The sequence below is a fragment of the Glycine max genome, chromosome 2 (genome assembly GCF_000004515.6).
Source record: "Glycine max cultivar Williams 82 chromosome 2, Glycine_max_v4.0, whole genome shotgun sequence".
Lineage (NCBI taxonomy): Eukaryota > Viridiplantae > Streptophyta > Magnoliopsida > Fabales > Fabaceae > Glycine > Glycine max.
The window spans coordinates 10,535,187-10,549,933 of record NC_016089.4 but is presented as its reverse complement, the minus strand read 5'-3'; the positions used below and the strand labels follow the sequence as shown (position 1 = coordinate 10,549,933).

Genomic DNA, 14,747 nt, shown 5'->3' with positions numbered 1-14,747 from the left:
GGACTCAACTTTTGAATCGTGACGTAGTCTTGCAACCGAGTGGATGGATATTTGACACGACAACCACGCCCTAGTGGTTCATTCTCATCGTGAGTGTTTGGGATTTGTATATCTAGAGGTTCTGGAAACACAGTAGTATTTGTTACAACATCTTCTATAGTGTCAATACCCCATTTATCGTCAAGAATCTGTTCTACAGGCGATGGGATATGGTGCACTTAAAATGAGATTGAGCTGATGAACGAGTGGAAGGACTCAACTTTTGAATCGTGACGTAGTCTTGCAACCGAGTGGATGGATATTTGACACGACAACCACGCCCCAGTGGTTCATTCTCATCGTGAGCATTTGGGATTTGTATATCTGGAGGTTCTGGAAATACAGTAGTATTTGTTACAACATCTTCTATAGTGTCAATACCCCCCTTATCGTCAAGAATCTGTTCTATGGGCGACTCATTTTGATTGGCTGCTCTATCATCAATTTGATTCTCCAAATCAGCTTCATCAGTGGTGGAGATTGAGGAAGTTGATGTAGTTTCGATGTGATGAAATGGAAACTAGTTTTCAAAGAAAGTAAAAACTTGTGACACAAAGAATTCATGGGTCTCAAGGTCGTAGACTTTCCATCCTTTTTTCCCATAAGGGTACCCCATGAAGACACATTGACGATTGCGACTTGCAAATTTGTCTCCATGTGTATTTTAGTTGCGTGCAAAACACAAGGACCCAAAGATACGTAGGTGAGTGTAAGAGGGCATTTGGCCATGCAATACTTCATATGGAGTTTTTCCTTTTAAGACTGAGCTTGGAGTACGATTAATCAAGTATCTTATCGTTAACACACATTCGCCTCAAAATTCAATGGTTAGACTTCCTTGAAATCGCAAAGCTTGCGCCACATTGAGGATCGATGCTTTCTTTTGACCCTGCCATTTTGCTGAGGTGTTCCTGTACAAGAAGTTTGGAAAACTATCCCATGCTCAAGAAAATATTTTTTCATGCAAATGAATTCTGTTCCATTATCACTTCTCACAGTTTTAACCTTTTTGTTATATTGCCTTTCCGCCATAGCAAAAAAATTTGTTAGTGCCCATGATACTTCTTTCTTATCAATTAATAGAAAAACCCAAACTGCACGTGAGCAATCATCAACAATGGTAAGAAAATATGAAGCACCACAACAAGAAGGAGTTCTATAAGGTCCCCATAAATCACAATATATCAAATCAAATGTATTATAAGCTTGATTATTACTTAATGGAAATGTTTCTCTAGTTTGCTTAGCTCTTTGGCATGTATCACAAACTTTATTCTATGACTCACTAACTCTATTCCTACTACCATTAGAGATTAACTGAGTAGTTTGCCAAGATGGATGTCCCAAACGCTTGTGCCATACTTCTAGTTGAGTTATCCCTTCAACTCTGTAAGCCTTCACTTTTGGAATTTCCCGAAAAAAGTAGAGTCCATCCCATTGTTCACCCGCTCCATTCAGCATCTTCGAAGTGCGGTCATGTATCACACATAGATTAGCAGTAAACTGGACATTACAATTGGATTCATCTGATAATTGTGATATAGAAATTAAGTTGCAATTCAATTGAGGCACATAGAGCACGTTTCCAAGTGTTAAACCACCAGCAAGCCTTATGGTTCCTTATTTAGTAGATGTGGTAGTATGTCCATTAGGAAGTCCAACAGGGCACCCAGGCACTTTCCTCACATCACATAGGTGTTGCAAGGTTCCTTCCATATGATTAGATGCCCCATTATCAAGAATCCATGAATTGAGTTTAGTATTACCAGTCATGCTTTCATTTGGAGTGACCTTCGAATTGTTAAGTAATTCTACCAGAGTTTCCCGCTGCTCCTTGCTCAATCCTGTCATGCTAGAATTCTCCACATCTCCACTAATGTTGGATCTCAAGTTCTGTACAGCATGAGCATGTACTGGACCCTTCTGTGCACGTCCACTGTTCGATCCAATTCCTCCAGTGTGATTCTAACCTTTTCCTCGTCCACCTACCTTGTCATCATTTCTGGGACGGTCACCCCACCATTCTGGGTATCCAATCAACAAGAAACAACCTGCTTCATCATGACCAGATTTGTTGCAATTCATGCAAACAGATCTGTTCTTGTTCTCACGCCCTTTCACCCTTGTGCCTGTTTGAGCAACCAAGGCCATGACTTCTGTTCTTTCTTCTTTGCTTTGTGTGATAGTCCGTAATCTTTCTTCATGTTCTATAATAAAGTACATCTTGTTTAAAGATTCCATAGGATCTGTGGCCAGCAAGTTGGAACGGACTGTTCCATAGAGCCCATCATCTAGGCCCATTAAAAATATGTGACATCGTTCTTCTTCTCTGCATTTTTCAAGTTTTGTTGCAACACCACACGTGCAGCCTTTGCAAGTACATGTCAGCAGTTACTCATAATTGGCCAAGTCATCCCACAGAGCCTTCAGTTTTTCGTAATAAGTCATCATGGACAAACCTCCTTGTTTGCATTGGGCCAAGTCTGATTTCAGCTGTTGAATGCTTGGACCACTCACAACTGAAAATCTCTCCTTTATGTCATCCCAAAGCTCTTTGGCGGTTTCCAAATAAGACATGGTTGTTCGCAGAGAAGGTTCTATTGTATTCAAGATCCACGACACCAACATGGCTTGGACAGTCCACCAATCTTCCATCATAGAGGATCTTCCTTCATGTTTCGTTATGATTTTGTCAATGAAACCTCATTTTCTTCTTGCTCTCAAGGAAGTCTTCATAGCTCGAGCCCATTCATCATAGTTTTCACCCCGTAGCTGGACTTGCACGATCACACTTCCAGGGTTGTCGTTGGGGTTAAGATCATATGATGATGGCCTTTTCTTCTGAGATTGGTCATCTTCTCCCACGGAAGACTTTGGTCATCTTCTTTTTCTTCCATGGCTTTGATACCATGTCAGAAAGTAGGTTTTTCATGAGTTTAGCTCAACCCTACAAAATCGACTTGTAAGGTAAGGATTACTCTCTACTTATATAGTTTATCTTGGCACTATCTTTATTCGATGTGAAACTTCAACATGCCCCATTTTTCCTCATAGCTCTTCCGCCATGTGGAACTTTCAACACACCCCTCTATCTAGGTGTGACCACACCTCCCCTCACGCTCAAGGCTACCTGCCTAGAGTGTGACAATCATAGGGATCCATTTAGGATAGGCTCTGATACCATGTGAAAAATGGTTCAGATGATTTATTCTTCAAGGGGACCATTGTTTATATACAAGAATGTGCACCTGCTATTCCTCCTAAAATGGTGCCTCTAATCTGTCCATCTACCAATTACACATGAGCCTAATTATTATACAATTGTAAATAGCTATTAATGAAATCACTCTGATTTGCATAAATTTGCACATTAAAAGATTACCAAATATAACTAATTTCCAAATATAACTTAATAGATATCCTGTCTTTGGGAATTCCTACTCTTTTTTTTATAATGTCTTTGGACATATGGAGTAATAATGATTTGGTTGTGGTTTTTGGTTATTAATACCTATCACAGTTTTGGTTATATAGATTTCAGAGACATGATAATTGGGTGGTATAGCTTAGAACATTATATATATGTTGTCTGGATTTGAGTAATGGGGTGCAATACTTCTACTCAGGAGCTTCACCTGTTGGGATATATATATATTTTATCGATATTCTTAGCCTAGCTAATCAGTTTGTATTTGATAGAATATATTATCAGAATATAAGATAAGATATTCTATCATTATTCTTAGTTTATTTTTAAGCTTGTAATCCTTTATATAAGCTAATGATGCTTAACAAAAGGGGAGAGAAAAATAATCTTTCTCTCATTCCTTGAGCTAGCTTTTGGGGTTGAGTTAGGCCTCTCACATTATTCATTCTGAGATGGTGTCAGAGCCCTAGCGCCTTCCTTTGGCTTTCGCGCATAGGCCCTAGCGTCGTTCAGTCCCTTTCTTTTTCTTCTCCATCAGCATGTCTCACTCAAACTCTATCTTTCACACTGCTCTTGCTGTCTCCAACATCAAGAATCATGTCCCAATCATTCTTAAGATGAAAAAGGTCCAATACGTGACATGGGCTGAACTTTTCAAACCCCGGTGAGCCTTTTTGCTCGCTGTCTCTCTCAAATCTTTTCTCTTACCTTATCTCTCTCAAATCACTTACCTTACCTTCCCTCCATCTCTTATTTCTTCTTCTTCTCACCGCCATGACGAACAATAAGAGTTCTTTCCATTCGTCTCTTGCGATTTCCAATATAAGGAACCATTTCTCCATCACTCTTGAAATGGAGAATGTCTGTCGAAGAGCTGCCTCGTCATTCAACTTGTTTCGGGTCTCACAAGTGCATATCGAGGTGTAGGAAAGTTAATTCAGCAGAGTGATAATCAACCTCCACTTTATTAGGCTCGGTCGATGCTCACACTTGAGGAAGTCGGATCGGCAATGGTGGCTGCCTCACAATCCATTTATGACTCAAATTTCTCTCATTCAGACCAACAACAACGTGGGAAGTCGTTTGGATATCACAAGAATTCTGGAAAAAAAAATTAGTGGTGGTGGTCCTAGGTCCAGTTTGAGACAGTCTCAGTGTTCGTGTTCGTCGACCTCTCGCTTCGACTGTGAGGGTGTGATAGAATATATGATAAAATATTCTATCAGTATTGTTAGCCTAACTAATCAGTTTGTATTTGATAGAATATATTATCAAAATATATGATAAGATATTCTATCGGTATTCTTAGCCTAGCTAATCAATTTGTATTTGATAGAATATATTATCAGAATATAAGATAAGATATTCTATTATTATTCTTAGTTTATCTTTAAGTCTGTAATCCTTTATATAAGCTAATGATGCTTAACGAAAGGGGGGAGAAAAATAATTTTTCCCTCATTCATTGAACTAACTTTTGAGGTTGAGTTAGACCTCTCACATTATTCATTCTAAGAATATATAGAGAGAGGACATATATTTATAAATTATTGAATATTAAGCTAATTTAAATCATGTCAACACACCGTCGTTTTTTCAGAGGAATAACAAACTTCGCTGAACGATGTAGTTTTTTCTTTTTGCCGTCATTAATAATTAGCTTTTTATATTCAGTATTTTTTTTCCTTCTTAAAATACAAGTGTTATTAATATGGTTGTTGCATTATAAATATTTCAAAAGTATCTTTCGAAGTCAAATTTATGCATCTCTTAAAAGAATTAAATATTTCACGATATCTTTCAAAAGGGCAAAAATGAGCAAGGACTTGCAAATAGCTGGTTGAGTAATAAAATTTCACCTTGTTTCCTAATGGATAAGTAAATTTAAGCAGTGTACGGCTTATAAACAACCAACACGAAAAATGTTATAACAAATTATAATCATCATGCATGCAGATGAGTACAGAAGACGCGGTCCAAATCTATATGAAATGTCCTAGTCACTATAATAGGGAGTTAGTGCATGCCACTAAAGTTGTTGCTACGAACTATTATTTGCCACCAAAGTAGTTTTATTAATAAGATAATACTTTTCAGTTAAAAATAGTTTTGGCATTATATATATATATATAACACTTAAGAATAAGATATCAGTATTTTACGTTGTTATTTCACTCAATTTATTGTTATGCTTTTGTTAGGATAACCCATTTTTTTATCAATAAGCTAAATAATAGCATAAGAAATGCTCATTAGGCAAGAAAATATAATTTATTTTGTATGGAATGAAATGAAAAATCACTACACTATCATACTGTTAACCGTGAAAATTATAAAAAAATGTTTTTGATAAATTCCAATCTAAATAATTATATTTTCACGCTAGATTTTATTAATAAATAAGATTTTTTTATCATAAGACAGGATTCATATTTTCGTTGTAATTTATTTTTTATTAAACAAGTAATTATAGTTTTCAACTCAAAAGAATTAATTGTTTATATATTAACAAAAATAATAATCATAATTTCAATAACAATTTTCATTATGGTAGTTTAAAGTACTGTTTTAAATTATGATAAGAAACTAGATTGAAAAAGTAAAGTTTTAAGAAGAGATTGAGATTAGAAAAAGTTAAAGAATGAAAAGGAAGTGCATAAAAAATAAATCAAATGAAAATAAATTTTACTAAAAGTAAAATAAATATATACACTATATGACCTTCAAATCAATAGTCATACCTGTGTGTGGAGAAATAGTGTATGAGGATTTAATTTATAGTAATTCAATCCAAAGAAAAATGATTATTGAAGACCTTATTTATAGATTTTCAATCTATTATATGATTTTGACATGTATATAATATTTTTCAACTTCCTATTTCTAATAGCGTTGCTAGTTTTGGTGCGTCTTCTACAAAAATCGCTGCAACTACTTCTTTCAATTTGAATTCGAATTTCCTCTTGAGTGCTTCGAAATGCACATGTGGAATTAACATCGAAACCAATTTTTGTCAAAAAGAGTCTTTCCAAAAACACTTATTGAAATAATTACATTTCATTTTCGATAAAAACACTTATTGAAAATATATTTCAATAAATATTTATACTTTTAATCTTCTTAAATGCCATTTTTTAATGGTATTCAATACTGACTTGTCTTTTTAAAAGTCTAATCTAATTTATTAGCCTATTTAAAGAACTTTTTTATTTCAAATATTTATTTTATTTATGATACAAGATTATTAAAATATGAAATATGAAGTATAATATATATATATATATATATATATATTAATTTTTTATTATATTTCAAATGAATAAATAAGTCATCCTATCAGACTTAATAGGTTATTTTATAAGGTCAAGCTTAATCTATTTAACTAAATAGGATGTTTAAAAAACTTAAACTTAATCTTTTTATTAAACAAACCAAACCATAGACCTTTGTTAGTCGTTCAGCCAATTCTTATCCCTAATCACACTCTGTGCTTGTCAAAACTAGTTTCCTAGAAAATTACTTATCCTACACTTACGAAATTTTAATTAACAGAGATAATAGATGCCTCAAAAATATTGTGTTCGAGAACTTAATTTTGAGAACATAGTATTTTTGTTCTTTGATATTTAATAATGACATATTTTTCATTTCTAAAGTTTCATGTTCATGATAGGCATTAAATGTCTTGTATAAGATGTTTTAACGTGCAACGGATATCATGCTACCCAAGAAAAGCCATGATTAAAGCTTAAGACTTATAACCGCTCTTGCTCACTAATAATATGCCACTAACTCATTTTAAATTTAAAATTTTTAATCATTTAATTTCTCTTCCCCCATTTATAAGAGTGAGAAATCATTCTTCAACTCAACTTTAGTTTTGTTTTCAATATGATGTAGTAAGTTGAACATGCCTATGTTGATGATAGCCTCCTTTCTATTTTGGAATCAAAGTCTCCATGCTTTCGAACTATCCTATGGTCTTGTTTCTCCTACTTTGATGGATATTGCAACTATAACAGGTCTCAAACCTTGGAAAAACATATGCATTGGGTTTGTTTGCAGACAAAATTGACAAGAATGAGATAAAATTTATTGGAGTTTTAAATCTTACGGTGGATTTATCGTAAAGAATATGAAAGATTCTGAAGAGACCCCTGACAAAGAATATATTGTTTTCCTGATGTATTGAATATCTTCACACCTTCGATCTATGCACTTGTTCGCTTCAAATTCCCATGTATTTCTATAATCCTGCTCAAGCCTTATTTTGGGGAAGATTTGCCTAAGCAAATTTTTGCTAGCTTCAGTTTTCAAGTGATGGACGAAGTTGTCAAAATAAATGGACACTCCAGGAAAAATATGAAGCATATATAGTTGGCCCATTATGGATTGTCCAACTCTGGTTGAATACTATTTTGGCTAGGCATATCACCATTGAAAGACTCACTCCAGATATTCCCATTGAATTGGAGGTTCGTTTGACTTACTTGACTCCAAGTAAAGAATTTTTCAATTATGAAATTTATTTTAAGTATATCAAGGCTTTCCTACAGACAGGAATTTCAATGAAAAGTTGGCACCTTTTTTTAACATAATGAAAGGACGTAGCTGGCTAAAGCAAGGTTTGCATGTGACACTCCTGGTCAGCAATCGAAGTTAATCAAAATTTTGAGTGCTTTTCTAACTTGGGACATTATTTTCTGCCAATTGCCTCTCCAATGCCATTATATAAACAAATGGCATCTCCCTCTCAAATCCAAGGTGACGAAAACCCTATTCCAAAGGTTATTGAAAAGGGCACTCCAAAAGTGAAGCCTCAACTTCATCCAATTTCTTTCAAATCAAGCTTCTTGAACAGCTGGGACTTCCATACTTGGTGGAAAAATATTATTCCTAGAGACCTATTTCAATTATTTATTGTCTAGAGAAATTAATCAATTCTCATTATTTTGTGCAGGGTACTAACAAAGGAGTAAAGGTAAACACGAGCTCTTCTCTCAGTTATCAAATTCAAAAAATTTCTACCATGTGTGTTATCATCTTACTCGCCCTAATTTCAACTTTCTGGAAGCAGTTTTTGCCCTTAAGACAAAATTAATAGAGAAAAATAAGCATAATAATCGAGTAATTAACCCAAAAGGAGGAACAAATTTAGATAGGCTTTGCCCAAAAAATCTTCCCATTTTGCCGAAAGCCTCTTTTGGTATAAGTAAATTAAAGATTTATGAAACCCTCCTTAATTGGGTTCAAGAATTATTCCCCTTCTCATTTATATATAAACTCGAAAGAACCCCTAAAGATAAAACAACTTTCGCAAAAATTGACCGTGGTCACTATCTATCCTTTCAAAATTAACTTGTTCCAGAAGATTGGGTGGAGTGTATAACGATAGCACCTAATGCTAAAATTCCTTTTGAACGAATCTTTTTACTTATTTCATATTATTTACTGACTTGGACTATTTTTTATCTCAATATTTCAGAAATTCCTGCCAAATTTCCTAGTCAAGGGGAATCATAGAGGACTGGGATAGTGATGATGACAGTAAATTAAGGCGCTTCTAAGAAAACTTCTTCTCGAAAGAGAAAGACTCCTTCCATCAATACTGGAACAAGGTAAGCTATTTTTTCCCTCTAATTGAACTAATATTTTTCTTGTTCCTCATTATTTCGTTTATGATATTCAAAGAGGATCGAAAAAGATTGATACCGGTGAAAAAGATGATGATAAAGTAAAAAGATTTATACTGGCGAGATGATGAGAAAGATTGAGGGACTAAAAATATATTTTAGGTTAATTATTATATCATTTTTTTATTAATTTAATCATCATATGATTATATATAAAAAGAGATGTCATGTTAAATATCACTTTACATGGAAATATGAAAGCAATATGTTACCACTTGAAATTATATATGCATGTTTCTAAAGCCCCTCTATTAATTCATCTGAAGAAAACAGGCAAGTTAACGTACAGAATTTGTTCAGCTACGTAACTTTTTTCTCAAAATACATTTAAATCTGCACCCTGCATATATGGGTACATAGGTGATAGATTGAAAACAAGGGATACATCTCTTCTTCACATAGCTTTCCATGAAGCTCCCCCATTAATATGAAACTGAGAGTAAACATATGTTATAAGGACATTTATAAACACGTTTCAAAAAAAGGATATTTATAAACAAAATTAAATCAAATGAATTATTTAAATTATAAATTGATCTTTTGAAAACAGATGTTATATATAGTTATGTGAAGGTTTAATTATTAAGATAATTCTTAAAGTTACACAAACTATACATTACTCTCTATACTTAAAAATTATTTATTTTAATCCGAACACATTATTTTTAATTTTTTTAGTTGATACCATTTTTTTTAATCTCTTTTAATTCCTATTATCTAAAGTCATAAGGACTAAAAAGAATTAAAAATACTATATATAAGGACTAAAAGAGTTAATTTTTAAGTATAGAAATTAAAAGATAAAATTTGTATAACTATAACAATCAAATAAGTAATTAAACTTTATATTAACATATATTTAAATATAATAATAATATTTTTTAAAAAATAAGAAAGCTTTCTCAAAAATCCAAAGCTAAACTTACACGAGAAGCTACTATATGCCAAAGGGAAGACAAAAGCTTTATTGCCTATTGTTTACTTGACTTGCCAAGTGAAAGAAGTGTTGTGACTTCTTAGTTATTGGGTTACTAGCGAATTATTTGCCGAAAAGAAATTATGTTTTTATTAAGTTCTATAAATTTATATGTTTGTGTTTGTTTTAATATATCATTTTACAAATAGTGGATTGATAACTTAAGTTATAATCTTGTTAAGTTAATTATTCGAAATACCTTTTATGTGTTGGATTAGTTTAATATGAGTGGATATTTATTAATTACTTTCTTATTGTTTTATGTTTTGAGTTATTTAATTATGTTCTCACCCAAAAAAAAAACTTATATAATTATGTTATTTTGAATTTTAGTTTATGAATATTTTCTATTATTCTGGTCCCTCAAAATTATGGTCAAGTTCCGGCCGAGAATAAGAGGTGATAATCGACACATGTAAGTATGTACGTACAATCACGACCTTGGCTTTCATGAAAGTATTCTTTTTTTTTTTTTTGTTAAGTCAAATAATTCATTAAGGATAAAAGAAACTGGATCATAGGCACAACAATTAACGCTCAAGACTATCATCCAAACATGAGAAATTAAAACTAAACTTTAAGTATCTGTTTCCTGATAATTAACAGAGCCCGCCTTCAGCACCTATCATATAAGCAACACACAAACGTGAGACACATAATTATGATACTGAAAACCCCTCCAAACAGAAAGTCACAAAACCACAAATTGCACTTTTCATTTCCGTACTCTTCTACACATCTCTATAAAAAAATAAAAAAAAATCATTATATTAGACCTTCTCTACAGCGGATTCATTAAACAATTCTTGAATACTTTCACATTTTGCCGTTCTAAAGGCTTCCACAGCCATCATAATATCGTCATCTTGCAAGTTTGATACACTGCCTTCCACCACCTTTTGAATTTGGCTACTGATTTCTACGACATTATCATCATTCTTATATGAGAGTAAGCTTTCTGCGTTGGCGAATTTTCCAATAATGGTACAGACTTCAGGAAGCTTGGGAACGCTCAAAGTGGATACCGATGATTGAAGGTCGTAATTCGTTGCAAGCACGAGGGCATACATGTTATACGCTGTCATGTGTTCATTTGAAATTGAATATGATGAAGAACAAGGCTGAGTTGGGATTTTGCTTAAGTTTAACCTAGGCAGATTTGAGGAGCCAGATCCAACTTGCAAAATAGATCCTCTTGCTTCAGCTTCGAGTCGAGCACTCTCCCATTGAGCCACGTGGCCCATATTTGTGGTGTCTTTGAACTCATCATAGGCTTCAAACGAGTTGGATTTGATTGGTTTGTGAGTAATGGGATCTAAGCCCATTCTGATGAGTCTTTTCTTGATGTTGGTGTTCCAATAGTTCTTGATCTCATTGTCTGTTCTGTTGGGCAAGTGAGCTGCTATGATTGACCATCTGTGCTTGCAAATACAAACATACAAAAAAAAAAATGGCAACTTGATTAGTTTGTAAGCAATATATGATTAACCATTGGATATAACAATAGAAAAATCTGAAAACCAAATGAAATGAAAGGTCACTTGTTTCCAAGAAGAGCATGAAGTTGAATAATGGTGTGGTCTTCCTCCATGCTGAAGTTTCCTCGTTTTATATCAGGCTTGAGGTAGTTAATCCACCTAAGTCTGCAACTCTTTCCACATCTTTCAAGACCTAGATATAAATGTATGTAACAAATGAAATTAAGATTTAAAACTTTGATTTTTCAAAGGATTAAGAACATTTACACTCATAACTAGGTTATAAAAGTTTTTGGAGTATCTGCATTCACATAGCAACTGCAATTGCAACCTTTTCAATCGGCTGCATTTGTCCACAATGTCCCACAATATCAAGGATCGTAACAAAACCTAAATCGTGTCTGCAACCGCAATTTAAAACCTCGATTCACATAGATTGAGAAGAAAAAAAAGGGTAATAAAAAAGTTGTATTACCCGCTTTGGCAGGCACTGAACGCCAGTTTCCGGGGCCGTGCTCTTCAACATAAGCAACGAGCTTCTTATCTTCTTCGGGTGTCCATGGTCCTTTCTTCAAACCTACCTTCTCACAGCATGGCATCCTTCCCATTTTTAATGACAAACTGATACAAGGAAACCAGAATCAGTCCTTGTGCTTGTTGTTATGCCGCAGCAGCAGTCCAAAAGTTAACCTATATATGGATAATGATATATATGGACTCGTCCAATGGTAGGTCATTGATACTATAATAAGTATAAATATTGGTAAGCTATATAATACATTTATCTGTCAACTTTATGAAGATGGGTCAGGATCAAAGTGGTAGGTCCCTATACCGACGTCCTTTATTTTGCAGCTTTTTGTTTAAAAGAAATTTGTCCATATAGTCTTTACTCGTTTTCCTACTTTCTTGGTTGTTGAAAATTTGTTCATTTATGTTTAAGAGTTTTATTTTAAAGACTGCTCCATTAGCACTTTTTATTTTTCTAAATCTCTCTTCCAAACACATCATGTCTCCTATATGTAGTAATGTACTTATATTTTTCTCTTTACTTTTTTCTCTAATTAAGTGTCTAATAGCACCGTAAGTGACAATATAATTTATTTTTTGACAATTATAACCCACTCAAAGCAACTCAACAACAAAGAAAATGAGTAAAAGATTGATATCACCTGATGTGTGATGAGTTTACACAAGTATGAGACTTAGTCTGTTCTTCTAGAATGACTCCTCAAAAAATCCTTGAGATCCATTTGCATAATATTGTTTGTCAATCGTAATCAAAGTATATGATCTCGAGGTATCAAGAATAGAGTTTACTTTTCTCTCGTAGTGATGTAACATATGATTAGAATATAGGAGCTTTATGCACAAAGCTCGTCATTTATAAGGCAGAACAGGAAGAATCGATTATCTTCACTTGATAATTAATTAATTTTATCATTGGCCTGCTAGGCACAAAATAGATAAGAATAGTCGATCATTTTCAATGGTAATTGATTATTTTGTGCAATCGAATTTTCTCAAGTGCCAGATAATCTGGTATTATAAGTAAATAATTGATTATTTAATTTGTAGAACTGATTAAATTCTCAGAAGGGTACAAATATAACCGCTTATATATTGATCTAGATAGTAATCTACTAATTTGTTCTTTGTGATATTTTTGACTGTTTTTGAATTGTTTTCAAATCACTTTTTATTCCTAGTTAATATCTACTTCATGTTACTTGTTTAGATATCTTTTGAAGCTTTAATTTGAGCCTTCAAATCTTGAAGTGTTCTACCCTTTTCATGCATGAGACACACACAAGAACACACATTCTGTAAAGAAAACAAACAAAAATAATTACAATTATGACCTCAACTGGGAGACACTCATCAAATCACTCCAAGCTAGCAAATTGCAACTATACACAAATATGTTTCAGCTTCATCTCGGTCATTAATCATAGCTATATTTGATCATTAACTAGATCTTGATATATATTACCAATCTATTTCCAAAAGGTCCTATTGGCTATACTATATCACCCCATAATTATTTCAACTATATATATCATATATTCTTGTCTCTATTTTTATACTAGATATATTATCTATTATTAAGTTACTTAATTATCATATTAAAATGTAAAATCTTAACTAATTCCTGACCCAAATTACAAAATATACCATTATGTTTGCGGAACCAATCATCTTACAAAAAATTATATATTATACCCAAAGCATCAATAAATCAATGGCCCACCTACCAAGGCACAAGAGTTTATATATATAGCACGTGATGAAAATGCCCACCAAGACCACGTGACGTGAGCACTCCCCTTAAATGGCATTGAAAAGATTGATGTTTCCAAATTTAGGATCGTTACTATATATGAAGGTTGGTCCCCTTCATATTTGACTTTAGATTCAATATACCACCGACCACACATGATTGTAGTTAATTAGCATGATTCATTTGACAGCACTACTACTGACTAATATCATAATAGATATGTTCTGAGGAATATTCAAATCTAGAATGGCTCATAAGTTATGAAGGATGGAAACCTCATCTCTTGTATAAAATTTTGTTATGTCAGATATGTTTTTGATACTGATATTTTTTCAACACTTTACATTTTTTTATGAATTGTTTAATTTAAAAATTATATTTTGCTTACTCCAACACTTAAATTATTCTCTTTATGCAACTCATACACTTAAAAAAATATCAAATATTAATTTTTAAAAAATATATCGTCAATTTAAAATTTTAGGTATATGTTACTCATGTTACATTTCATTGGAGTCTCTCTATTTGTGTATGTATATAATATCTACGTATCTTGAATTTTAGACAATAATTATATCGAAATATTTGTAATCCGTATCAGAGTCCATTCTTTATAGCTCATAAGCCAGAACATAGTATATGTATAATGCCAATGCACCGGTTAAACACCTCATCAAAATGGAGGCGTTAGTGTCACAGGAATCATGAATGTTGCCCAAACCAATTACAATGAATTGAGCTGCATATAAGCTTATGGTTCTAAAATTAACAGGCGAAGTTGCACATAAGCATTTGCTAATTAAGCAAAATGGACTTCGTTGATTACACAAAGAATGCCAACTGTACGCACAAG

General features: G+C 33.1%; 1 protein-coding gene across 1 annotated transcript; it reads right to left on the bottom strand.

The window, feature by feature from the left end:
• Positions 1 to 10,658: 10,658 nt before the first annotated feature.
• On the bottom strand, positions 10,659 to 12,294 carry LOC100790887 (transcription factor MYB106). The gene is made up of 3 exons (XM_014766454.2): positions 12,089 to 12,294; positions 11,677 to 11,806; positions 10,659 to 11,551 (listed from the first exon to the last, which is right to left on the bottom strand). The coding sequence occupies exons 1-3, from the start codon at positions 12,219 to 12,221 to the stop codon at positions 10,906 to 10,908; spliced, it is 909 nt and encodes a 302-aa protein (XP_014621940.1). The 5' UTR covers positions 12,222 to 12,294; the 3' UTR covers positions 10,659 to 10,905.
• Positions 12,295 to 14,747: the final 2,453 nt, after the last annotated feature.

Excerpts from the sequence above, each read along its gene's own strand:
- LOC100790887 (XM_014766454.2), bottom strand. The coding sequence starts at position 12,221 with ATGGGAAGGATGCCATGCTGTGAGAAGGTAGGTTTGAAGAAAGGACCA. Across the intron at positions 11,807-12,088 it reads TTCAGTGCCTGCCAAAGCGG|GTCTTGAAAGATGTGGAAAG; the intron begins GTAATACAACTT and ends ATTTATATCTAG. Across the intron at positions 11,552-11,676 it reads CATGCTCTTCTTGGAAACAA|ATGGTCAATCATAGCAGCTC; the intron begins GTGACCTTTCAT and ends TTGCAAGCACAG.